Here is a 25539-nt window from a genome sequence, read left to right as displayed (position 1 = left end):
GTCTATTTAAAGCATAAGACCTGAACCATTTTATGTCCTAAATAACTGTTAGCAATTATTGTTGTGATTCCTTCATGTTATCGTCATCATTTTTTATGATTTTTATAATTATCACTGTGATTATTGACATTTGACCCACACTGTGAGGAAGATGCAGCAAGAGTCATGATTTAAATGGAGATTAAAATGACTTGTTATTTCTAGTTATTTTAGTCGGTTATAAAGTATTACAGCCTGATTTCTCAGGTAAGCCAGAGCAAAACTGAGTCACAATTTACCTTGGCATTTTGGAATCGGAATTTAACACGTAGAGCAAGTTTGTTTGACTAGTCTTTGGCATTCTAATAGGACATCATGTCCATATATAAACATATACCTATTTCTATCTCTATTATCTTTCTATATCTATCTATCTATCCACCCAACACTTACATATTAGTTGATTGATGGTTGGTAAACTTTCAAATGGATATAAAATGTATGCTGTTGATAAGTTTGAGGAGAGAAAATTACTCTGCTGCAATTGGCACACTATATATTTTTAGAAGATGTATATTATATTGGGTTGCTCTGTACTATTTATAAACACAATTTAAAGTTCAGTGAAATAGGTGAAACCGGGATAGATTTTTTTTTTCTTTTTAGGGCCACACCTGCAGCATATGGAGGTTCCTAGGCTAGGGGTCTAGTTGGAGCTACAGCTGCTGGCCAACACAGCAATGCCAGATTTGAGCCGCACCTGCAACCTACATCACAGCTCATGGCAATGCCAGATCTTTAACCCACTGAGTGAGGCCAGGGATCGAACCCACAACCCACAACATTCCTAGTTGGATTTGTTTCTGCTGCACCATGGCAGGAACTCCCGGGTTAGTTTTTTTCTTTCTTTTTTAAGTTTGTAGATTCTTTGCAGAATACTATTTTAAAAGAAAAATTTAAGAAAATATATTTGGATATCATATTTTAAAATAATGCTCATCATGTATATATAGTTTCGCATTTGGAGAACTGAACTGCTTGATGATGACATAAAGCAAGTTTGAATAAGTCAAAGCAGATCACATAAGTTTTGCCTTCTAACAAAATAATGTTTTTGAACTATAAATGAAGACAAGGGGCAACCAGCCTGTGTATAGAATCAAGGGATTTGGTAAAAACTGATTTGGCTATAGCTTTCGGAAAGTCACCTAATCTTGTTGACCCTCAACTCCCCCAACTTTAAAATGGGAATAATTATAGGTACCTTTGAGAGGTGCTGTAATGAGTAAAGATGATGTTTATAAAATACCTTGCAAAGTGTCCAACTTTCAATAAGTACCAGTGCTCATTAGTAGCATCAGTAGTAGTGTTAGTATAATGGTAGTGTTAGAAGTGTGTTGTGCAATTTCTATAAAGACACGCCTCAGGGGCACAAGATAAGTGTGAGTCTCACCAAACGTGTACCCTTAGGATCATAAATAACAAGGGTACATATATGTTATGATTTCAGGACTTCTAGAAAATCTTCCTCTCTCTTTCCCACCCCTCTCACATCCCAGGTCCCCCCAAATTATTTCATCTGCAGGGAATTCAACAATAAAGATTATTTATTTGTTCTAATTTAGTACACTCATTCACACTTAGAGTGAGTTTACACTTTGTCCTAGAAGGAATAAAATATGAATGCATTGGGTAGTAGATGGGGAACAGGAAAGTGCTGTGAGTATGAGAGAAGGCACCACCTGCTGATCTCAGTATAAATGTTGCTCAGAGAGCTCCCTCACGATGCTGTGGTATAGGCCTGCACCTGTGGCTGCGATTGGACCCCTAGCCTGGGAACTTCCATATGCTGTGGGTGCGGCCCTAAAAAGCAAAATAATAGTAATAATAACAATAATAATACTCAGAGCATGACTGGCTACAGAATTTGCCCTTTCACATTACTTCTCTCTTTTTGTTTCATATTATTTAGAGTCACACTGCATCCTTTTCTAAATGTAGGTGTTGAAACTTTTAGGAATCCGTTCTTTTATCATGAAACATTAACAACATGTGTCAAGTGGCTATTTAAAACATTGCTTAAAGAGTTCCCGTCATGGCTTAGTGGAAACGAATCTGACTAGCATCCATGCCGACGCAGGTTCAATCCCTGGCCTCACTCAGTATGTTTAAGATCTGGCATTGCCATGAGCTATGTTACAGGTCACAGATGAGGCTTGGATCTGGTGTTGCTGTGGATGTGTCATAGGCGGGCAGCTGTAGCTCCGATTTGACCCCTAGCCTGGGAAACTCCATATGCTATGGGTGCGGCCCTAAAAAGACAAACAAACAAACAAACAAACAAACAAAACCACTGTTTAAAGCTTCTGGCATCACAGACATCATTATTCATTTAGTTATTTATTTAGTTCTTCTCACAACTCTATTAAGTGAATATTTTTATTATTCCTATTTAAAAACACAGAAACTGGATCTTAGAGGCACTGGAGATTAGATGACTGGCCTCCAAAATGGCACAGAAAGTGAGCTGAGTTTTGACTGTAAGCTTTACTCCAGAGCCTCTGCTCTTTATATGCTTGTCACACCTCATCACACATTGATCTGTACTTGCTAGAGAATATTATGGTGAGTCTGTGATATCTTTAAAGAATTTTTAGTTCATTGCTTAAACAGCACAAAGAGCCTCTGAGATGGGTTTTGGATAGGAAAATTCAGCCATTGCCTCAGCAATAAGGACACTGCAAGTATTTCCAAAAAACACTGCTGATCATCTTGTCCACCTGCAGTGAGTGATTTCCAGGAGAAAGGTCCCCACTCTGCTTTCACCATTCAGATATCATTCAATTCTCACCCCCATGGCAGAATCTAAACCCAAGTCCTGCTGGAAGAGAGTCTGGAAAGAAAATAATTTTCCAAGTTCTAATACAGAAGGATGGGAATGGAGCTGAGTGTCCACAGAGAATATATGACATAGGAGATAATCTTATTGCTTCTATTATATGTTGTAGGAAACCAAGCCTACACTCTCATGACTCTAGGGCCAGAGCTGCCAAAAACTAGATCCTAACTTCTTTCTGTAAGGAATGTTAATGGAAGTAATACATTAATTTTACAAACTGCCCTTCCTCAGAGCTCACTTTAGTCTTCATTTGCATAGCTGGAGATAATCCAATTGATCAGGAATGATATAAACAAACATGAAATTGAGAAATTCATATAAATTTACTTTTCATTTTTAAATTTTTATTTATTTTTTGCTTTTAAAGGCCACAGTTGCAGTATATGGAGGTTCCCAGGCTAGGGGTCTAATTGGAGCTACAGCTGCTACCAGCTACAGCAACACCAGATCTGAGCCACATCTTCAACCTACACCACAGCTCATGGCAATGCCAGATCCTTAACAGACTGAGCGAGGCCAGGGATCAAACCCGCAACCTCATGATTCCTAGTCGGATTCGTTTCCACCGCGCCACGACGGGAACTCCCTAAATTTACTTTTTAAAATTTATGTCATTCTTTGTTTCAAACTCTATAGTCCATGCCATATAACTAACAGATCATTGAAATCTGATAATTTTATTTGTTTTGCAGAAAACAGTAAAATAAAAATCATGGTGACAAACTGTTAACCATACACTAAATTAGGAATATATTGTTTCAATATCTATATATGTTTACTGTTCTTTGTAAAGATAATCCCCTCAAGGATCATTTTGAGTTACATTTTTCCAGCTAGTCTTTACCAGGTAATCTGACTCAGCAAGGTAGAACTAATGCCCCAGACATCTTGAACCAATCAGAGCTAATAAGCCATAGGACAAAATTCATACTTAAGCACATGTATGCCTCACAGAATGAATTTTTAAATATTCATTCTGGGTAGATTTTACCTCTGTTAACATTAAATACTAGTGCCTTAGACTTCTTCAAAGTCTCATGTATTCAAATATCTTGGGACCATTAGAATTATTTCAAAGCAGCTATGTTTTCATATTCCATTTTGTGGACTTACACTGCATTTTTTTTCAATGCTTTTAAAATTCTGTGGCATTACAAATTGGAGCTGTGAGATTTTATGAACTTTCTGAATAAAATAATCCTTAGTGGAGCTCCTGCTGCAGTGCAACAGGATCACCAGTGCCTTGGCAGCACTAGGTTCGATCCCCAGCCTGGCACAGTGGGTTAAGGATCTGACATTCCCACAGCTGCAGCTTAGGTCAGGACTGTAGCTTGGATCTGATCCCTGGCTCAGGAACTCCATATGCCTCAGGGCAGACAAACAAGAAAAAATAATAATTCTTAGCTACAGCCCCCCATCTCACACACACACACACACAACACACACACACACACACACAAACTATTGAATATTTCATATGAAGTTAGAGACTGTGCTAAGAATTGGAAGAGTAAGTGTTTATTAATTGATGCAAGTTGAGAAACTTCATTTTGTTACATCACTTCATATTTCATTAAGACCTTTTTCCTATAATTTAATTTTATATCACGAAATGGAGCTTTGATTAGCTATATGTAGGGTATATTAGAAAAGATGAATGAATTTTAATATAGCCAAAACACATGAAAAATTAATGTGTAGATTTTCACAGTTTAATAGTAAAAAAAAATTACATCAGCTGTCACTATGTCTCAGTAAATCAAAAGAAGATATCTTTTGTATTATTCATGCCTCAGAAGTTCAAGGAATCCTGGAGGAAAACTTCAGCCTAATAACTACAAACCTGGCAATTCTTTTCCTATACAAATGACAATTTCTTGTATTTAAGGGCCCTAAGTCAAAAGCACAGTTCTAATCAGTAATCACGTAGTATTTGTCTTCCTGCACTCAGGTTTTCTGTTTGCAGCACAGACTGCTTTAAATCTTTCAGAGGAATGAATGGTGCTATAAGGGGCAGTGCATATATGGAACTTATTTCTAAATCTGTGTCTCTCATAACAGAATTAGTTCATTGCCCCTTTAACCTTTCCTATTCACTTTCACACATCTGGATACATTTTAGGTGTGGTATTTGGAGAAATGCCAGGAGTTTATTCCCACAAGGAGAAGTTTTCCTATGGTCTCTAGTAAGTCTTGATATTTCAGGGGAGGATGAGATTTGTCCATTCATCACTTTTATGTCACTTGACAGGATGCATAGGAATTTTTTTCCCAAACCTGTAAATTTATTTACAGGTTGTGCATAGCAATTTTACCAAGACACTTGGCAAACATTTGCCTTCATTAGTGTGGAAATCCTAACTTTTAGAATCACAGGAGTCATATATCAGTGTTGCCAATGATCATGTGACCAGGAAAGCAAAGAATATGAAGAAACTTTAGTGACTAGATGTGAAATGAGAATTCCTGTGGCATACCGAACAGTGGCTCATACAAGAGAGGATAAAGGCTCAATTCTTGTTTTGAGTTTATTTCCGAGAGTAGAATTACATGGTTTACCCTCAAATGATACATTAACTTATTAAAGAATTAATAACAAGTTCTAGTAGTATAAAAGCTTATTTCTGTGGAAAGTAAACAGGTATTTGTAAGCTTATCATGCATATTATGTGTGTCATTGTATGTAATCATTTGCAGTCTCATTAGGATAGCATTTGTGGGGTTTTTTTGTTTGTTTTTTGTTTTTTGTTTTTGTTTTTTCTAGGGCTGCACCCACAGCATATGGAGGTTCCCAGGCCAGGGGTCTAGGGGTCTAATGGAGCTGTAGCTGCCAGCCTATGCCAGAGCCACATCAACATGGGATCCGTTCCGTGTCTGTGACCTACACCACAGCTCAGGGCAATGACGGATCCTTAACCCACTGAGCGAGGCCAGGGATCGAACACGCAACCTCATGATTCCTAGTCAGATTCGTTAACCACTGAGCCACAACAGGAACTCCACATTTGTGTTTATTTAAAATACAAAGGTAAAACTTTTTTTCCTTTTACTTTTATTACTAGCAAACCTTATTTAAAAATAACATTTCACTTCATATCCATGTGAAAAGCCATAATGCTATTTGACCAGAATATTTAGACGTGCTGTCTTCATAGTGCGTTTTGCAATAACAGGAAACATTTATATAGTATCCAAAAACAGCTACTTTCTGCTAAAGTAATAAAAAAACTTATAAGCATAAGCATTCAGAATACATGACATATATGTATTTGGAATTGTATTTGTTAATAAAATAATCATTTAGATACAAAATGGACTTTGTTAGGTCCACATAGTCTTCCTTCTCCTCTGTGTATAAATATAAAATATTACTGTGGTGATCTAATACATGTATGATCTAAGCTATTAAACTGAAGCCTGCACAAACCATGGATATCAGAAATCGGTATATCCCCATAGGGTGGCTAAGTTTAATAGGTAAGAATACATTTAGTTCAACTCCACATAATCTAACATTAAAACCTACTATTGGAATGAGAACTTAAATATATATCCCTGTTGAAAAGATCACAGATGATCACATCAGATTCAATTTATGCTCAACACTTCATCACACCTTCTGCCCCAGAACATGAAGACACATACTAAATTTCTCCTGTAAGTTTAAACTATAATCTTGGACAATCTGTGTAGACTTTGACCTCCTATTATGCATTCGTTTTCCTCGTCAACAATTCCCATTCTCCATGTGCTAGGAGCTTACACTTCCCGAGGCACATCTCCTTCTATCTATAATAAATAGTGTGTATCAACACCATTAATTGATGAATGTCAAAGCAATGAGATCAGTTTATTCTTCCAAACAGCTGCTCTGACAGCTAACATATCTTAGTAGAAAAAGGCTCCTTGAGTTCAAGAGACATAAATGCTTTTCTTTGTGCAAGCCCTATCAGCATACTTCAAGCCTCAAGGCACTGACAAATATTGTTAATTGACTTGCAGCATTAATTAAGTTAATGATCCAAAATTTTGTTTCACGGTGCACCAACACATCAGATTGTTTTTACCAGAAGGATGTTAGAGTAATTCAAACTGCTGCATTCTCTGATAATCATTATGCCATTAACAGTAAAATTTAAGTAGATGTGTGCAGAACAATATAGAATTTGTTGCTAACTTCTAATTGGGTAATAGAACATAAACTTTCCAAACACTAGAAATATGCTTTTAAAGGCATTCTTTTGATTCTAAGTAAAATTATGACCTCTTTCCCTCACATAAAAAAGTCCTTTATTAATTAAATTGCAACATTGTTTTCAAGCTGTGTCTTTGACTCTAGTATGGCAGTCTCTTTGAAATTTACTGATTATGAAATAAAAATACTACTCATTAAATGGAGTACTCAAACTAAATTTCTGAATGGCAAGTAATGTACATACTCTAATACCAACAGATTAGACCATTTTACCCAAACCCAGCTGTAACTTCATTTACATAACCCCTAGGAAATTATCTCTTTTATTTTTGACAAATAAGAAAATAAAACTCTGGGAGTTCTCGTTGTGGCTCAGTGGTTAACGAATCCAACTAGGAACCATGAGGTTGCTGGTTCAATCCCTGGCCTTGCTCAGTGGGTTAAGGATCTGGCATTGCCATGAGCTGTGGTGTAGGTCGCAGACGCAGCTCGCATCTGGAGTTGCTGTGGCTCTGGTGTAGGCCGGCAGCTACAGCTTTGATTAGACCCCTAACCTGGGAACCTCCATAGGCCCTGGGTGCGGCCCTAGAAAAGACAAAAAAGAAAAAAGAAAAGAAAACTCTGGCTACAGTAAAATGTCAAAGAAAGGTCAAATTTTTTTTCTTACTTTCGGTGTCTGTTTATCTTGTTGTATACTCAAAGAATCAGACTCTATTGGTAATTTATTTTGGTTTGTAAAAGAAATCCATTCTTAAACTAATATGTTATCAGTTTGTAGCTTCTTCTATTTATGTAGTTCCTGTATTTTTTAATACACGTGTAAGTCATTTATTTGGGGGTTTCTTTCCACCTCTCACTTTGGACTAACTGAAATAGCTTACAGTTTATATTTGAAGTAAACTCAGGTATCTGTCTTAAAATATTATTTTTAAAGGGATAAGATAGATACCTATCATAGTTATTAATAGAATTTAAAAAAAAACTAAATTCCTTTTGTTGTTGTTATTTAAACCAAGATTTAAGGTAGTCTTTTCCAACTGGATTCAAAAAGTATATAGTTGAAATTTATAGGATCAATGATTTGGGTTTTTATATTCATACATTTTTCTTGGAGAGCACATATGTCCAACTATTTGAGTAAGTGTACATGACCATGGCCCTAAATTGATAAGCCTTTGTTCCCCATTTCAAGTCTTCAAGAAGTGAAGTCTGTGATTGTTGTAAGCCACGTGTATGTTTTCACAATATGAAGGTTATACTGAAAACACGTGTAAAGAATTCTTCTATGCACTTAGGGCATGCTACTTTTAACACAACTCTAAAATAAATTTTTTAAAAAAGAAAGGAAAATAAGAAAATAAAACCTTACTTAGTCCAATAATACACATGAAAATGATGCATAATCTTACAGAATAAAAAAATGGAAGGAGTGGGAGGTGACTTTCCTGATAATAAATAAACAATAGTATAGTCAATAGGTCTTATTTTAATCTCTGTTGAACGATATTGATATTATAGTAATAAAAAATACACTTCTCTAGACTAATCTGTCAAAAAATCCAGTTAGAAAACACCAAAGAAGGTTCTCCTATGACACAGTATCTCCCTGGTGTGATAGTTTGTAACAGCTTAGAATAAATTTGTTTTTCAGTATGACCTATTGCTGCAATACTTAAAACCTAATTTCTGTGCCTCTAGATTAGTAACTTTATTTTCATTATTCCCCTTATAATAGAAAGCTCTTCTTAAATTGTACTGTTTTGACTTGTAAGGAGGTTCCCAATGTTATTTATAAAAGAAAAAATGTTGTCTTTATGACTCTATGATGTAGAGAATCTTGTCCAGTTAGCAGTGTCATGAGATCTGACCCACAATTTCAGACGAGAACAACTGTGGCTACAAAGTCAAGCCACAGAAATAGAACTAAATTTAAAAAAAAAGTTTGATGATGTTTCAAGCATAATCATTATGATAAAATGGATTATCTCTGTACAACATTGTCAATTGTGCATTTAAAACTTGCGTGCTTTCATGAGACATTTAATAAAGGCATTAGAGCAGATATGCTGGGAAATAGGAAATAGCTTTACAGAAATAAATTCTCTCCTGTCAATGCATGGAAATTAAGAACTCTAAGAAATTTCTTAATTTCTTAGGAAATTGGGAAGCATCTCATTATTTCTTCAAATTGGAAAACTAAAACTTGTTCTTACTACAATAATTTAAATTGCTACAATGATTTAAAGTTATAGAACAGCAGTATTAGAACAAATTTACATTGCATAAAACCCCACACACATCACAGGTCAACAATAACAAAATAACAAATAAGACTAGCCTTATAGCCTAAATTTTGCCTTTTAAATTATTAATTACTCATAGCGGTCTGAAATCTGGATATAGGAGTGGACCTCCAATAGTCTGTACCAAAGTTTTACAATTTCTTAGGCAAGGGATTACCTTCAAGGGCCTCCTCTTCTCCATCTGTGCAATGTAAATGTCTCCTCTTGGTGGATCAATTTCCCCCACTAAAATGGAAACCTCATGTTAAGACAGTTGTGTCTGCTTTTTTACTATCATACTTTCAACTTCTAGCCTGCCTGGTCCATAATGGGCAGTTAATATTAATTAATTCAATGAACAAAATGATGTGTGAGAAATCTTTATACACTGAAAAATATGCTGCTTAGGTATTACTGTTTTAGAAAAAGAGACAGTATACACAACCTGTCATCAAGGACAAATCTTAATAAGTATTTGAAAATGTGTTTGGTGTTTTTTTTTTTTTTTATTTCAAATCCTGCTTTAAACAGGTATGTACCAGTTAAGGAATATTTCTTGAAAGGATTGTAATTGGACAAAATCTGAGTCAAGGAAATCTCTAGTGAAAATGATACTGTACAAGTTTCAACTCTCGAGTTACATGAAAAATGAAGTGGCATCGATAAGAGAAAATAAATTCAGTGAAAAACATTTAAATATGTTCACCATTTGTGATTTCCCTGAAAACAGTATTTCCTTCCAAGTTGACTATGTAAATTACTTCCTAAACATTGTAATGCACATCTTTACAATAGGACAACTGAACAAGACTTTGAACTCTGATATAATATTCCAATTTCCTCATGTCAAGTAAAATGTTCTTAGATTTTTTATCTAAGAATAGTTCTTATCAAAGAATAGTTCTCTCAGGATAGATTATTACATATGGTTACACAGTAATGGTGTTAATATATTTATGTGTAAGATTTTTTTTAATGAGTTTGATACTTTTCAGGGAAAATGTGCGAATCTTCAGTCAATTACTGTGAATGCAACCCCTGCTTTAATGGTGGTTCCTGCCAGAGTGGTGTAGAGTCATACTATTGCCATTGCCCATTTGGTGAGTGTAAAATACCAATCTATATGACACACAGTTTAGCAATTTTGTTTTACTGTGTCTAGGAATGACTGAGAAGATACTATTTGTTTTACACAGGTAGTTTTAGCAAAATAAAATTTCAAAGGTTTAATATATTTTTTAATTATGGGAATTCCATTGAATATATTGCCTTAAAAATAATCTAGAAACATAATCAACCCAAGGTAATTAAATCTGATGGTGTCTCCTCAGACATTTCCTCTCAAAAATTTATGGATGCCTTCTTTTTAGCCTAAAACCTATCAAATGAAAAAAATCACTATTTGACATCACTGTCTACTAAAATTTTTTAAGCAGAACCAGGAGTTCCTGGCTGGCTTAGTGGGTCAAGGACCCAATGTTGTCATTACTGTGGCTCCAGTCGCTACTGTGGCTCAGGTATGGTCCCTGGCCTAGGCACTTCTATATGCCTTCAATAGTCAAAACCTTTTTCTTTTGCTTTGTTTTGCTTTTACAATTTGCTTTTTACATTAATTCAACCACTTCAATCAGAAGGATTTGGTAATGACATGCAATCTTCCTATAGGCTTTTTGTAGATAGTATCATGTAACTAATCAAAATTCAGTATAATATGTTCTGTTGAGGAAGGAATTTGTTAAAGATAATTTTTTGTTCATCATCATGGAATGAACTAAAAGATTCCTTCTAGGTCTCACCCAAATGTTACACAGCACTGGGATGGCCAAGAACTATGAGAACAGCTTTGCAGAAAGCTTTTATTTTAATTTGGTTTGTTTCATAGGTTGGTGATTATTCCATTTATTTAAAGGCTGCTTTACTCCACAATATAGTATTCATATTCGGAGGTCCTGCAATAGTTAGGGACCCCGTCTTTCTCCATAAGCAAGAGGGAGGAAGGATATTTTTCTAGTCTTTCCTTGGACATATTTATTACCGTGCTGTCTGGACCCAAAATGTGAATCTCAATGGATAGTAGAGAACAGAATTTGAAAAGAACCATAAATGTACTACTAATTCATTTTTACGTAATTCCATGATCCTCTCTAGTTTTGTTTTTATAAAGCATGATATCAAAAAAATGATAAAGAGAAACAGAATATAAAAATATCTAATTGTGGGCTATACATTTTAGCAGTGGTTCTGAGGCCCAGGAATTGAGGGCTTTGTCCAAAGCAAACAATGAAGACAAAGCAAAACTACCCCCAAAATGATACAGTGACTACAACATAATTTTATTTTCAGTCCAGATGATATTCACAAGTACTTCTCTTTTTTAAAACTTCCTTGAGATTCTCACCAACAATGCCCTTGAAACAGTAAAAAATAGATCAAGGTCAAACTACCTACAATGTTAGATCTCTTAAAAGGCCTTTCTTTTAATGATCTCTTATTATTCTAAAGGGTGTTGCTTTCTACAGATAACCACAATTAAGTTTCATGGTTTAACTTATGTTTAGTAAGGAAAGATAAGAGGATTGGGGTGGAAAGTGGAAAAAATATTTTCAAGTTACTGAACAAAGGTTTGTATATTTTTAGAGATTCCTTGGCATTCCAGTTGCACTTATGAGGATTTAAGATCGTTGATAACAAATAGGAACAGATTGTTGCTACAGTGCAGCTGGTACAGCAGTCATTGCCTGCTGAGTGGAGGTGTTTTGGTGTACAAATGACGCTTCTCCTCAGCAGATCAGAGATTCTCCCCGCAAGGGGGCTAGCGGAATACCATAAATTAAAATAGAGGCAGATCACATGGAGCCAGCAGTATACATTCCCACCCCATTCCTTCCAGTGGCAAAGACAAAAGAACATTATTTAAACTTAAACATTTTTAGTTGAGAACAGAAGACTTACAAAAGAAAATAAAGCAGAAGACCTTGTAACAATACAGATTTGAGAACAGAGAGATAGAGTTAAAAGGGCAAATAAAATATTTTCTTTTACAAATTGAATGTGGGTGAACATACAAATAAAAATGGCAGATGGAATGCCCCAAACAAATAGCTGGCAGTCGTTACACATGCATCCTGTAAAAGAACATCTTAACTACAATTTTGAAGTTGGAAACATTTTTTCACTATTTACCTTCTCATCAGTGTAAGATTTGATGTTTGGGCTTAAAGTTTTTCTTTTAATTTTTAGATTTTTCTTGGATTATGTTTTAGAAAAAACAAAGTGCTTAAGACTTTATAAAGAGAAACCGTATAGTTATAACTTTATATATATATAAAATTTCATAATATACAAAATATTTCGTATTAAATTAAATAATCTCGCTTGACCTTTATGTAGATTTATTTCATGATAGTCCATTCAGAAGGAAGATTTGAAATCCTCATTAAAACTATTTCAAAGACAAAAATTTACATGTTTCTAGTAACAATAACAAAACACCTTAAAAAATATATTCCATAAAAATGTTATCATGTTTGAAAACACACTATCAATTTAAATAAAATGTGGAACATCTTTCCAGCATCTGTGTACTTTCTATATATATTTATATTCAAATTTTAAGTTTATTTTCATAGATTTATTTAAATTTAATCAGGAGAGACCTGAGACCACATAATAAACATTTCTCTTTCGTAATCTATTTCATTTGCAGTCTTTATTTTTCCTTTCTTTTTAACTTATGTTACTCTTTCTGAATATATAAGTAATATATATATAATGAAATATATAGTTAATATAAATAACTTAAAAATGTTATATATAAACATAAAATTTTACATAAATATAAATAGCATATGATATATATATATATATATGTTATATATAAACATGTGCCATATATGGTACATACAATTTCTACAATTTCTTTACCTTTTCTTTAACTGTAGTTAATGACTAAAAATAAATTATACAGATTTCCTACTCATTTATAATGAGTATTATCTCAACCTTTACAGAAAAAGGAATGATAAGTGACATAAGCAGCTTCTAAGTTATTTTAATTTAAAGAACATTTGGATATAAAATGTGGTGTAGTCAAAACAACTAGATAATCAGTAGATCTGGCCTCACACTTTGGCTCTGCCTCAGATGGTTCTATGACCTTGGACCAGTTTTAAATTCTGTAAAATGATGACACTGGTTTCTTCTAGCAGAACAATTCCCTGAGTCTAAATTTAACGCATGTACATGAGATGTACAGCCAAAATGAAGGAATGAAACCTTTGCAAGTTAATAAGAATCATGATGTGTTGGCATGGGTTAATTTTCCGATCATTTGCTACAGTCTACTAATATTTGTGGGAAAAGAATTTTGGCTTAGCATTGTAACATCAATAAAACTCATTTTTCAAGTTTGAAAAAGAACCAGCACAAACAAGTGAGAATGCTGGATTTCAGAAAAACAGAAAGCTATTTCAAAGTAGCTGTTGTAAACCATATCCAAAGAGGGTATATGACAAGGAAGAGATAAAAACCGAAGACAGTTATTTTCTTCCCTAAAGGTAGTGATTCCTTTCCCTAATTTTGTGACTCTTGAAAATACCACAAGTATAGAGACTGATTTTTTTTAAGTGAAGATAAAATTTACTATCCTTAATTGAATAAAAATTGTTTTCAAGAATTATATATTATGAAGGAAATAACTTGGTTGAAAATTACAGCATATTAAACTTTAAAAAGATTGACAAACTAACTTTGAAAGTTTTCCAGGAAAAAACCTCTTCGAACCTACTCGATTCCGCGAATTCTAATTTTTTAAAATGGGGCATAGTTAAATATGGTTTCTAATTAGCCAAAGAAAAATAACTGTACCAGTTTATCATTTCTTTAATGCTTTAGAGATCGTTTTTTTCTATTTCAGTTAAATTTAGACTGTATTCTTTTGAGTAATAAAAAGCTGTTAATAGTGTGACTCATTGTTACTTAGAAATATTTTAATCAAAGTCATTTAATAAAATGACTTGAATGTAATATGTCAACTTGTCAATTTTCTCATTTACAGGTGTCTTTGGAAAACACTGTGAGTTGAATAGTTATGGATTTGAGGAGTTATCATACATGGAATTTCCCAGCTTGGACCCCAATAACAACTATATTTATGTCAAATTTGCAACGATTAAAAGTCATGCTTTATTTCTATACAACTATGACAACCAGACAGGGGACCGGGCTGAGTTTTTGGCCCTTGAAATTTCTGAAGAAAGACTAAGATTCTCTTATAATTTAGGCAGTGGTACCTATAAACTCACCACCATGAAGAAGGTGTCAGATGGACATTTTCATACTGTGATTGCCAGGAGAGCAGGAATGGTAAGATATTCATTCCACACTGAAACTTGTCTTACGGTTGTATATCTAGTCAATTAGGCTGGAAACTTAAAAAGTTAAAGTATGGATTGTGGCACAAACTGAGTTCAATTATATGTGTTCATTATTTGTCCAATTTTGTTATGAAGTACAGCAGCAAATAGGTAATGTTTTTCTTTTGCTCACAGCAACTATGCTTGTCTCAAAAACAACTCATCTCAAAAACAAAAAGAGAACAAAGGAACTATCCCAGTGCATAAATATTCCATATTCTACATTTCTTATACATTTCTAAGGCCATGTAAGAACTGTACTTAAAATGACTACTTTGCTTTTCTAAGTATCCCTGCCAAAATTGAGGAAATTTCTTAAAAACAAATGAGAAAAACTTTTCTACAAATATATTACTGATAAAAGATGACTCAACACATATTTCAATATTGTCTGTAATAATCCTTATTACACCAGCACCCAATATACTGTGAGGTCTATGTCATGAGACTGTGTTGCGATAAACTATTGGCTTTTGACTGTCCAAGGTAGTCTCAGAACCATAACTCAGTAATATCCAAGATTTCCAGATTACAGTCCATTTAATTATATGGCTCTCATGAAACAATAAGAGGGGTACATGCTTATTTAGCACTTGTGTTCATCAAACAAGTATTTTCCTTTATAAAGGGAAATGCATCATGTCTTTTCCCTGTTAATGTTTGCAAACATTGACATAGAGTAATAGAACAGACAAATTTATTGATTTATTCATTTATTTATCCCAACTCTATCTCCATCTCCCAACTCTGTTACCCCATCTTCAACAATTACCAAAGATTTTTGAAAAGTAAATGGTAAGAAAAGCTTTTTTTTTTTTTGTCTTTTGAGGGTTGCACCCACAGCATATGGAAGTTCCCAGGGTAGGGGTCCAATCAGAGCCATAGCTGCTGGCCTATGCCACAGCCACAGCAATACCGGATCTGAGCCACATCTGTGACCTACACCACAGCTCATGGCAATGCTGGATCCTTAACCCACTGAGGAAGGCCAGGGATCAAACCTGCATCTTCATGGATGCTATTCAGATTCATTTCTGTTGAGCAACAGCAGAACTCCTAATAAAAGCTATTTTAAAATATTTTTGGATTTTAACGCCAATCTTTTAAAATCATAACTGCTGTTTATATCTAAAATTGAATTTGTTTGTATTTAAAAGGTGCTTAATAAATGTTAGTTATCCCAAACTGCCATTAACTCTGCCTTATGCAGCATTTTGAAGTAAAAATATTGGCTGTTGTGCTTAATCTCAGTAAAGTTTAAATTGAGGGGTGTCTAAGAAGCTACCCTGACTTCAGTGAATCCTAACAGAGGTATAACAAACACATTTTGGGGATAATTTTTCAGATTAGTAATAGGTTACTACACTCATTTTTGCCTGACATTTTTCAAAACCGACATACTATCAAACTAGCATGCTCAGAGAAAGATCTCTGGGAGAATACGGATGTAGGGAACTCCAATGTCCCTGATTACTGATGTACCCAGCCATATTGAATCTGACAGAATTAGAACAAATATGCGGATTCTGGTATATATATGTAGACTGGTGCTTACATGAGCCATAATGATTTTCCAATTCTGACAGGTGAACCTAATGGGGGTTAGTAAGGGTTAGTAAGTACCTCCAAGCTTATGTAAAATGACCACCTTGCTAAGGTGTCATCAGTGGGCTCTTATACAGGATAAAGGATTTTATCTGATGATCTCCAAGGTCCCCTTAAACTTCATGAACATTCGATTTCATCAAAGAAGGGCTAGGGAGCAAGAGAGAGGACAGAGAAGGAGGCACTGTGAAGTATGGCCAATGGGAAAGAGAATGAAGTGATTTCAGTTCATTTGTACTATGTCTCCATAGCCTGATGGATATGGATAATACTAACTGGAAAAAATACCCTTGTTATTATTACTTCAGTCAGAGGAAAAATATCTCCCTATTTCAGAAAATATCCAAATAAGGCCTCTATTGGTTTTTGAATCAGTTGTTTCTAAAGGATTTTGTTGGAAATGGCAAAATCATTAACTTCTCAGCTTTGAATCATTGAGTAGACAGGATAAAAAAAATCCCAATTTACAGCGGTACTAGTAGAAAAATTCAACTGTGAAAGAAGGTGCATTTAATTCTGAAGATTAAATTGAATGAGCTATTATTCAAATAAAACTTTCCCTCAGGTATTTTTTTCCCCTTGGAGTGGTATAACCATGCTTTTAGAAAATAATATATATATAGAGAGAGAGAGAAAGAGAGAGAGAGTATTAACATTGACTAAAATACAACATCATTATACAAGTTGTTTTTTCCCAATTAAGAAATCTGTAAGATTAAAAAATGGTTTTTTTTTGTTTTGTTTTGTTTTTTTTTGGGTTTTGTTTTGTTTTTTTTTGTTTGCTTTTTAGGGCCACACCTACAGTATACGGAGGTTCCCAGATTAGGGGTCTAATCTGAGCTGTAGCTGCCAGGCTACGCCACAGCCACAGCCACATCAATGCAGGATCCAAGCTGCATCTGTAACCTACACCACAGCTCACAGCAGCTCTGGATCCTTAGCTCACTGAGCAAGGCCAGGGATCTAACCTCCATTCTCATGGATGCTAGTCAGACTCATTAACCTCTGGGCCACAACAGGGACTCCCAAAAATTTAAGCTTTAGATATATCAAAGAGATATATACAACTGATTTGATCTTATAATTGTATTATATTACAATATGGTACATGAAAATTTTATTTTAATTTTAAAACCATGTCCAAATATAAGTCCTGAGTAGTGTTGGCTGAAAAGGACAACAAGGACAATACAGTTCAGACTGAACCTTTCTTTCTCTTACTTTATAGGCAGCTTCCTTAACTGTGGACTCTTGTTCTGAGAACCAAGAACCAGGGTACTGCACGGTCAGTAATGTGGCAGTTTCAGACGACTGGTATGTAAAACTACTAGTTTCATCTTTATTATTACTTGACATTCAAAAGGAAATTGTAGTTTAAAAAAATTACTTTATTGTGCTGGTATTATATAGAAGTTTAAGGTATGATGTTTTGTCTTCTCCAAAGGGATTTTTCATAGTGGAAAACAAAAAGTTAGTCATTAGTCTATAACTTGTGTAAAAAGGATGTAAAGTGAAGTGGTAAAGACGAGGATAAAGCTAAAGAAAGGAAAGCTTAACATAACCTATATCCTTTGAAAAGCTTCATGAAATAGTTGCATGTGACCTGGATCCTTCAAGGTTAGGTTAAGGATCTCACCCCTTTTAGATGTATTCTTAAAATTACATGTGACAATTTTTGACATATTTTTTAATAGTGCCTGAAGGTGAAATACAGCATTACCTCATCTAAAACATAAGTGATTTTGATAGAAATAGTAACAGAGAAAAAGAAATAGTGACACATCCGTTTGCTTTAATCAACACATTGCATTCCTTATCATCTCTCTAGTGAAGGAAAAATATAATCTGACATTACCATTAGAGCTATCACCTCTACTGGATTTTATTTTCTTTCTGCTAGTATGCTTCTCTAACACTCAGCATTGTTACAGACATCTCATTTGACTTAGTCAACTCATTTCCATGATGTTTTATTATTTTTCATACCCTGAAAATCTAGCAATCTTGTAGGTATCTGTTTAGGGGATACTCATGGATAGGTAATACTGCCCAAATTTTCCATGCTTTAATTTATGCCAGAAAAATTTATAGTCACTCTTTTTTAAACATTCTACTGAAATCTATTGTATTAGCACTATGGTACTTACCTTTCCTTTTTTATGTAGGACTCTTGACGTTCAGCCAAATCGAGTCACAGTTGGTGGTATCAGATCACTAGAACCAATCCTTCAGAGGAGAGGACACGTGGAAAGCCACGATTTTGTTGGGTGTATAATGGAGTTTGCCGTCAATGGAAGGCCTCTGGAACCCAGCCAAGCTTTGGCAGCACAAGGCATCCTCGATCAGTATGGAAAACTTATTTCTTACTATCTTAAAGAAAAAAAATACAAAAAGTATATGATAATTGAGCATCAAAAGATGAAATTATTATGTTTTATTCTGTTTTGAATTTTAACCATTATTTATAGCTGTGAAATTTTGCAAAAATATATGGATGCCTGTATGTATATACTTTACCATACAAAGTTGTGAAGATTATGAGTTAAGTACGTCACATAGAAAAGAACCTGGCACATGGTAATATGTAAGTGTTAGCAATAGTGTATGCAAAAACTATTGGAAATTAAATAGTTTTACATATAACTATGAACATTCCCTAAAACTCAATATATATTTAACAAGGAATCATTTGATTCATTGTAAACTATAAGACGTATTTTTTTCCTATTTGAAAATCAATTAGGTTCCAGCAATGATTTAGGAATTGTGAATATATTTTATTTTAAAAAGTACTCCTGGGAGTTCCCGTCATGGCGCAGTGGTTAACGAATCCGACTAGGAACCATGAGGTTGCGGGTTCAGTCCCTGCCCTTGCTCAGTGGGTTAACGACCCGGCATTGCCGTGAGCTGTGGTGTAGGTTGCAGACGCGGCTCGGATCCTGCGTTGCTGTGGCTCTGGCGTAGGCCAGTGGCTACAGCTCCGATTCAACCCCTAGCCTAGGAACCTCCATATGCTGCAAGAGCGGCCCAAGAAAAATGGCAAAAAGACAAAAAAAAAAAAAGTACTCCTGTTCATATTGAATATTTGAACAATTCAGAAAAATATAAAGTAGCCTATAAACAAACTACCAGAGACCAATACTCTTAGATTATTATCATGCTTATGACCTAAGCTATTATCATAATATAAAGTAGGCTTTTAATTTTTTTAATGACCACACAGTGGTATATGGAAGTTCCCAGGACAGAGACTCAGTTTGAGCTGAAGCTGCAAACTATGCTGCAGCTGTAACAATGCCAGGTCCTTTAACTCACTATACCAGGCCAGAGATTGAACCCTTACCTCCGCAGTGAACTGAGCTGCTATAGTCACATTCATAAGCCACTGTACCACAGCAGGAACTCCAGATGAGCCTATTTTAACTGAATCTGTACTTTAGCTGTTTCCAGTTTTATTAATATATTAATAACCCTGTGATTAATATATTTTCACAAAAACCTTTGCTCGTGTAATTTTCTTGCTTGAGATTTCTAGGAATATGATTATAAATACAAAGCTGTGACTATTCCGTAATATTTGTAAATTCATTATTTTGGTACAATTTAACATTTGCCTTTATTTTTCTATTTGCTGTTATTGTCTTATTGCAAAATAGCACTTAAACACTGAATTTCTTTTCACGTTAAAATAAGTTGTGAACAGGAGGAGTTCCCGTCGTGGCGCAGTGGTTAACGAATCTGACTAGGAACCATGAGGTTGCAGGTTCGGTCCCTGCCCTTGCTCAGTGGGTTAACGATCCGGCGTTGCCGTGAGCTGTGGTGTAGGTTGCAGACGCGGCTAGGATCCAGTGTTGCTGTGGCTCTGGCGTAGGCCAGTGGCTACAGCTCCGATTCAACCCCTAGCCTGGCAACCTCCATATGCCGTGGGAGCGGCCCAAGAAATAGCAAAAAAAGACAAAATTAATAAAATAAAATAAAATAAAATAAGTTGTGAACATCTTTTTAGGTAGAAACATAAAGATCTAATTCATATGTATTGCCAAATTACTTTCTAGACAGGTTACAGTGGTAGTATGTGTACATAATTTACTACTTCTATATATTCCATCTTAAATATAATTTTCTTATGTTAATTTTCACTTAAATTATACTTTTTTTTTTGGTCTCTTTTAGGGCCGCACCTGTGGAGTATGGAGGTTCCCAGGCTAGGAGTTGAATTAGAGCTGTAGCCACTAGCCTATGCCACAGCCACAGCCACAGCAATACCAGATCTGAGCCATGTCTGCGACCTATACTACCGGTCACGGAAATGCAGGATTCTTAACCCACTAGGGCTCGGGCTAGGGCTCGAACCTACATCCTCATAGATGCTAGTCAGATTCGTTTGCTGCTGGGCCACATGTGAATTCCCAATTTTCTCTTAAATTATACTTCATGTGAAATATATATTTTGTAATTTTCCTGAAAATTGATAAACTTAGATTTTTTTTTTTAGATAAGAATACCTAATTTTTCTATCACTCTTTGTCATAAAAGATTCTAAACTTTGGGGGGCTGTCACACCTACTGCATGCAGAAGTTCCTGGTCCAGGGATCAAACCCGCCCCACAGCAGTGACCTGAGCCATTGCAACAACAATGCCAGATCCTTAATGTGCCACAAGGGAACTCCAAAGATTCTAAATTTAAGGCTAGAGCTTCATTGGATACATTTATTTCATATTATTATACTTAATAATCTTGGTTATAGCCCTAGACATATCTTACATTGATATGATGGATATATCATTTTCTTTGGATATGTTGGAATAATATAAGAGATAAAAGACTATTTAAAGGCTCCCAAATTTGAAGATTTCTTTTCATTTTCTATTTCAGATTTATCAATTGTCTACAGGGACTCACATGCATTGACACTTCTATGTTCCAGACACTAGTCTTAACATTTTAGTCCATTAGTCTATTTAAGCTTTACTACCATTTTGGGAGGTAGATACTATTATTTTCATCTTACAGATGAGGTAATTGAGTTACTCAGAGTCTAAAAAACTTGCCCCAAATCAGCCAGCTAGTGAATTAGCAAAGCTGAATCATGAGGCACTTGGCTGATGCCAGACACAAAAAAATAGGCAAGGCAGGTTCTTGCTCTTGAGGAGTTCATAGTCTCTTTAAATCTCCTATTACTAGCCTCTCGTGTGGCCATAATATTGCCTGGCAATATATTATATTCCCCTAGTTTAATCATTTTCCACTCTCCTCCATGACTATATCATGCCTCTTCTTTCCATAAACCGCAAACATCATCTCCTGCATCCTTTTCCCGGCTAATGCATTTGCTTCCTAACATTAGCTCAGAATATTGAGGCAATGAAAACAAAACTCCCCAAAGCTCATTCTCCTATATCTGCCCATGCAACCTATAGTATATCCTGTATCCTATTACTAGGAACGAACTGTTCTTATTCCCACAAAGACCAAACCCATACCAGGAAACCATCTAAAACTAGCACGCCAGCTTTCTAAACAGTGTTTCTTTTCTCATTTCAACTCATGTGGTAATTTCTCCCACTTAATTTCTTTTCTTTGTAAAATAGTTCTCTTTGTCAAAGTGATCAATAACCTTTGTGTTGCTAAAATCAATGGTCAAATCTCATCTTATTTGAACTTCAGCAACACTAAAAACAGCTTTATTAGTTTGTTCGCCAGCATAAAGTACACCCTTGTTTTTTTACCCTGATTATTTGTACTTCCTTAACAACTTCTCTTTTGTATCTATATTCGTTCTTGAAATCATTTTTATAGTCCTTGGTTTTAAATACTATATCTAAAGCTGGTGACTCTTAAATATTTATCTTAAACCTGGCCTATCCTGTGAACTTTTTGACCATATCCAACAGCATATGCAATATCCCATGTGTATTTCTAACAAATATTCAGACTTAAGTTTTTAGGCTAACTTTGACTCCTCTCTTTTTGATAAACCACATCTAATCAACCAGCAAACAGAATGACATTTCAAAACAAGTCAGTTCTTACTCTGACTTATTAGGCTGACCTCCTCCTTGTCAACCAAAAGGACCACAGACTGTAAAAAGGCAGAGAGGTAGTTTATGTGGGGTCTTAGAACTGCAATTCCATGATCACAGATTTGGGAGGAACCCAAAATAGTGTCCCATTGGAAGAAAATGGGCAGGGGTTTTTACGGGAAAAGAGGGAAATTAATGCAGGCTTTCACAAGTTGATTACCAAGAATTTGGACTGGAGGGTAAAATTATTCTATACATATGATTTGGTTATGGAACATATTTTTACTAGGGAAAATATGTTTTCCTTAGTCCAGAAAAAGTCTGGTTCTCAGCATTAGTCTTTCCCTTTTGCAACTCAGCAATTATTCGGCAGTTTTAGAGTGAGTGTTCAGCAAAAGTCCAGCCTGGGTAGCGAACATGGAGGTCCTCAGGTCACGTTCCAGTCATTCCTGACCTAGTTCTTTTCACACCCGTTAACTCCCTCACTATTATCTACCTACTCTTCTCCTTGTCCACATTGCTCTGACTATACCGGGACACTTATTGTTCCTCAAACATGCCAGGGACACTTTCACTTTAGGACTTTCTCACTTAGCTCCTCTCTCTGCCTGGAATAATCTTCTACCAGATAGACTTTGCTCTGTCACTTTGTTTAGGACTTGATGAAAATATATCCTTCCTTCACTGCCTAACCTAGAGTTATCCCCCCCAAACCCCAACCCCCTTTCTCTGCCATAATTTTCCCACAGGATTTTTCTTCTTTCTAACATACTACACATTTATCTAATTTTTTGTTTTTTGTCTGTCCCCCTCACAGGAAAAATAAATATGAACTCATGGATTTTTTTCATCACTTTATCTCCATGTTTAGAACTATATTTGTCATGTAGTAACCATTCAGTAAACCTTAGATGCATGAGTTCTCTGGTGGAGGAGAGGCGTACTGAGATAAACACATGGTCCCAAGATCACATGAACCAGTGTTTATTTCACCGAGAAGTTTTGCTCAATAAAGAATTAATTTAAAGAAGAAATTATCACCTATTTTTCTTTATTGTGTAAGATGTTATTTTGTTTAACCTCTCTTTTATGAATGAGAATGTGTTACAGGACAACTTCTAGTTGGGTTAGATGCTCCAAATATAGTTGTTACCTGAGTTTCAAAGAAATGAGTGTGTGAAAACTAACCAGGTTAATAAAAGTTTGTCTCATTTTAACAATTTCCACCTATTTGGTTTTGTGCTTCATGGTCTATACTCTGATTTTATTTTAGATGCCCTAGACTGGAAGGTGCTTGTACTCGGAGTCCCTGCCAACATGGTGGCACGTGTACAGATTACTGGTCGTGGCAGCAGTGTCACTGCAGAGAAGGATTGACTGGGAAATACTGTGAAAAATGTATGAGAGCTGTTTCATCTTCCACTGGAAATTATAATAACCATGAAAAGTATAAATATATGTACCTAAATATGTAATTGAATTAAAATAATTATGTTTTGATTCTAAATACTGAAAATATTAGTAAAATAATAACAGTAAAATACAATAATTAGTCAAATACAGTGACATTTTTAAATTCATGTCTTTAACCTGAGGAAGAGTGAAACACTTTTAGAATTATTTACTAAATATGTCCAGAGTTTCTATTTTATAAATATATCATTTAGTTATTTTTGTTTTACCTGTAGGAATCCTAGGCAATTTATAATTATTCCTGTATTCAGGTTTTGGCTTAATATTATCTGCTTTTAGTGTGTATTTCTCTGGTGAATATGTTATATTTGGTTGAAAAGTATATATATTAAATCATTGAACACTGAGTTTGAAACATCATATAAGAGAGGTAAAATCTGTTATAGTTAAAGGTAATACTTAAATTTTAAATTATAATTATTGGAATTGGCTTTGAATATTCATTTTAAAATTCTTTTATTATTTTTTCTAAATCTTAATACTACTGTTAATAAGACATTTACAATATTCAAGCCATCATTAGAGCATGGGATTCTCTAATTTCAAGCTGTACATCCCACTAACCCTAATGGAATTTCTTTTATAAATATAGCTTTATTTTCAGGCAAATGGTTACTTCTTAAATCATTACACTTATCTGACTACTTTTTTTTTCAGCCACACCTGTGGCATATGGAAGTTCCCAGGCCACAGATCAAATCTGAGCTGAAGCTATGGCAATGCCAGATCCTTAACCTACTGTGCTACAACAGGAACTCCTCTTACTACTTTTTAAGGAGTCATTTGATTCTATTATAATATGAGAATGAATAGAAATTTATGATTAAATTAAGTATGCACTGTAATCAAAAAGATCTTAGTAACATAGGTATAATTGCATTCAGGATAAAATTAAACACAGGAAAAAGTACATTTTCACAAGATTTTCTAAAATGATGAGTATTTAGGAAGTAGGAATCCAGTTATATTTGGAAAATAAAATGTCATTCACTTGAGGAATGCCTGTGGTTTCTTTTTTAAAAATTGATATATAATTCACATACTATAAAGTGTACATTTTGAAAATGTACCATTCAATGTTGAAATCCTTGGGAGCTCATTTTGTTTATGTCCCTTCTATAGCTCTATTAGCTATAACAAATTTATATACTTCAATAGTATAAGCATTTTATCAGATGATATAAATTGTAAGTATACATGATGACAGCTTAAATTCTATATGATTATTACTACTAATGAAGTTAGTTACAAAAACAAGTATTTTACACTTCTGCGTTCAAATTTTCCATGTTAGAGATTAAACTTTAAAGATTAAAAATCATTTTAGCTGTGTAAATATATATTGATTTTTTAAACTGAAGCATAATTGATTTACAATATACTGTTAGTGTCAGGTGTACAGCAAAGTGATTCAGTTAAATATATATGTGTATATATATATATCAAATGTATATATTCCTTTTCAGATTCTTAACCTTATAGGTTATTACAAAATACTGAGTATAGTTCTCTGTGCTATACATTAGGTCCTTGTTAGTCTAGAAAAACAGTGAAACTGATAAACAATTTTTTCAAATGTATATTTTTAACATGTGGCTATATTTTTAGGTATTCATAATTTATATTTCATGTATCATATATTTTAATGAATTTTTTCCAAATGAATA

At 34.5% G+C, this 25539-nt stretch overlaps 1 protein-coding gene across 1 annotated transcript in view; it reads left to right on the top strand.

Moving 5' to 3' along the window:
* The window catches only part of FAT4 (FAT atypical cadherin 4), a 163312-nt gene that overhangs the window by 126768 nt on the left and 11005 nt on the right, over positions 1–25539 (top strand). Inside the window, exons 10-14 of the mRNA XM_047798626.1 lie at positions 10351–10455; positions 14412–14719; positions 17603–17688; positions 18540–18719; positions 23673–23797. Coding sequence (XP_047654582.1) covers positions 10351–10455; positions 14412–14719; positions 17603–17688; positions 18540–18719; positions 23673–23797 — 804 coding nt within the window. The remainder of the gene's footprint in view (positions 1–10350; positions 10456–14411; positions 14720–17602; positions 17689–18539; positions 18720–23672; positions 23798–25539) is intronic.

Source organism: Phacochoerus africanus, chromosome 10 (assembly GCF_016906955.1).
Source record: "Phacochoerus africanus isolate WHEZ1 chromosome 10, ROS_Pafr_v1, whole genome shotgun sequence".
Taxonomy (NCBI): domain Eukaryota; kingdom Metazoa; phylum Chordata; class Mammalia; order Artiodactyla; family Suidae; genus Phacochoerus; species Phacochoerus africanus.
Note: the sequence above shows the minus strand (reverse complement) of the source record. Positions and strands in the feature narration are given on the sequence as shown.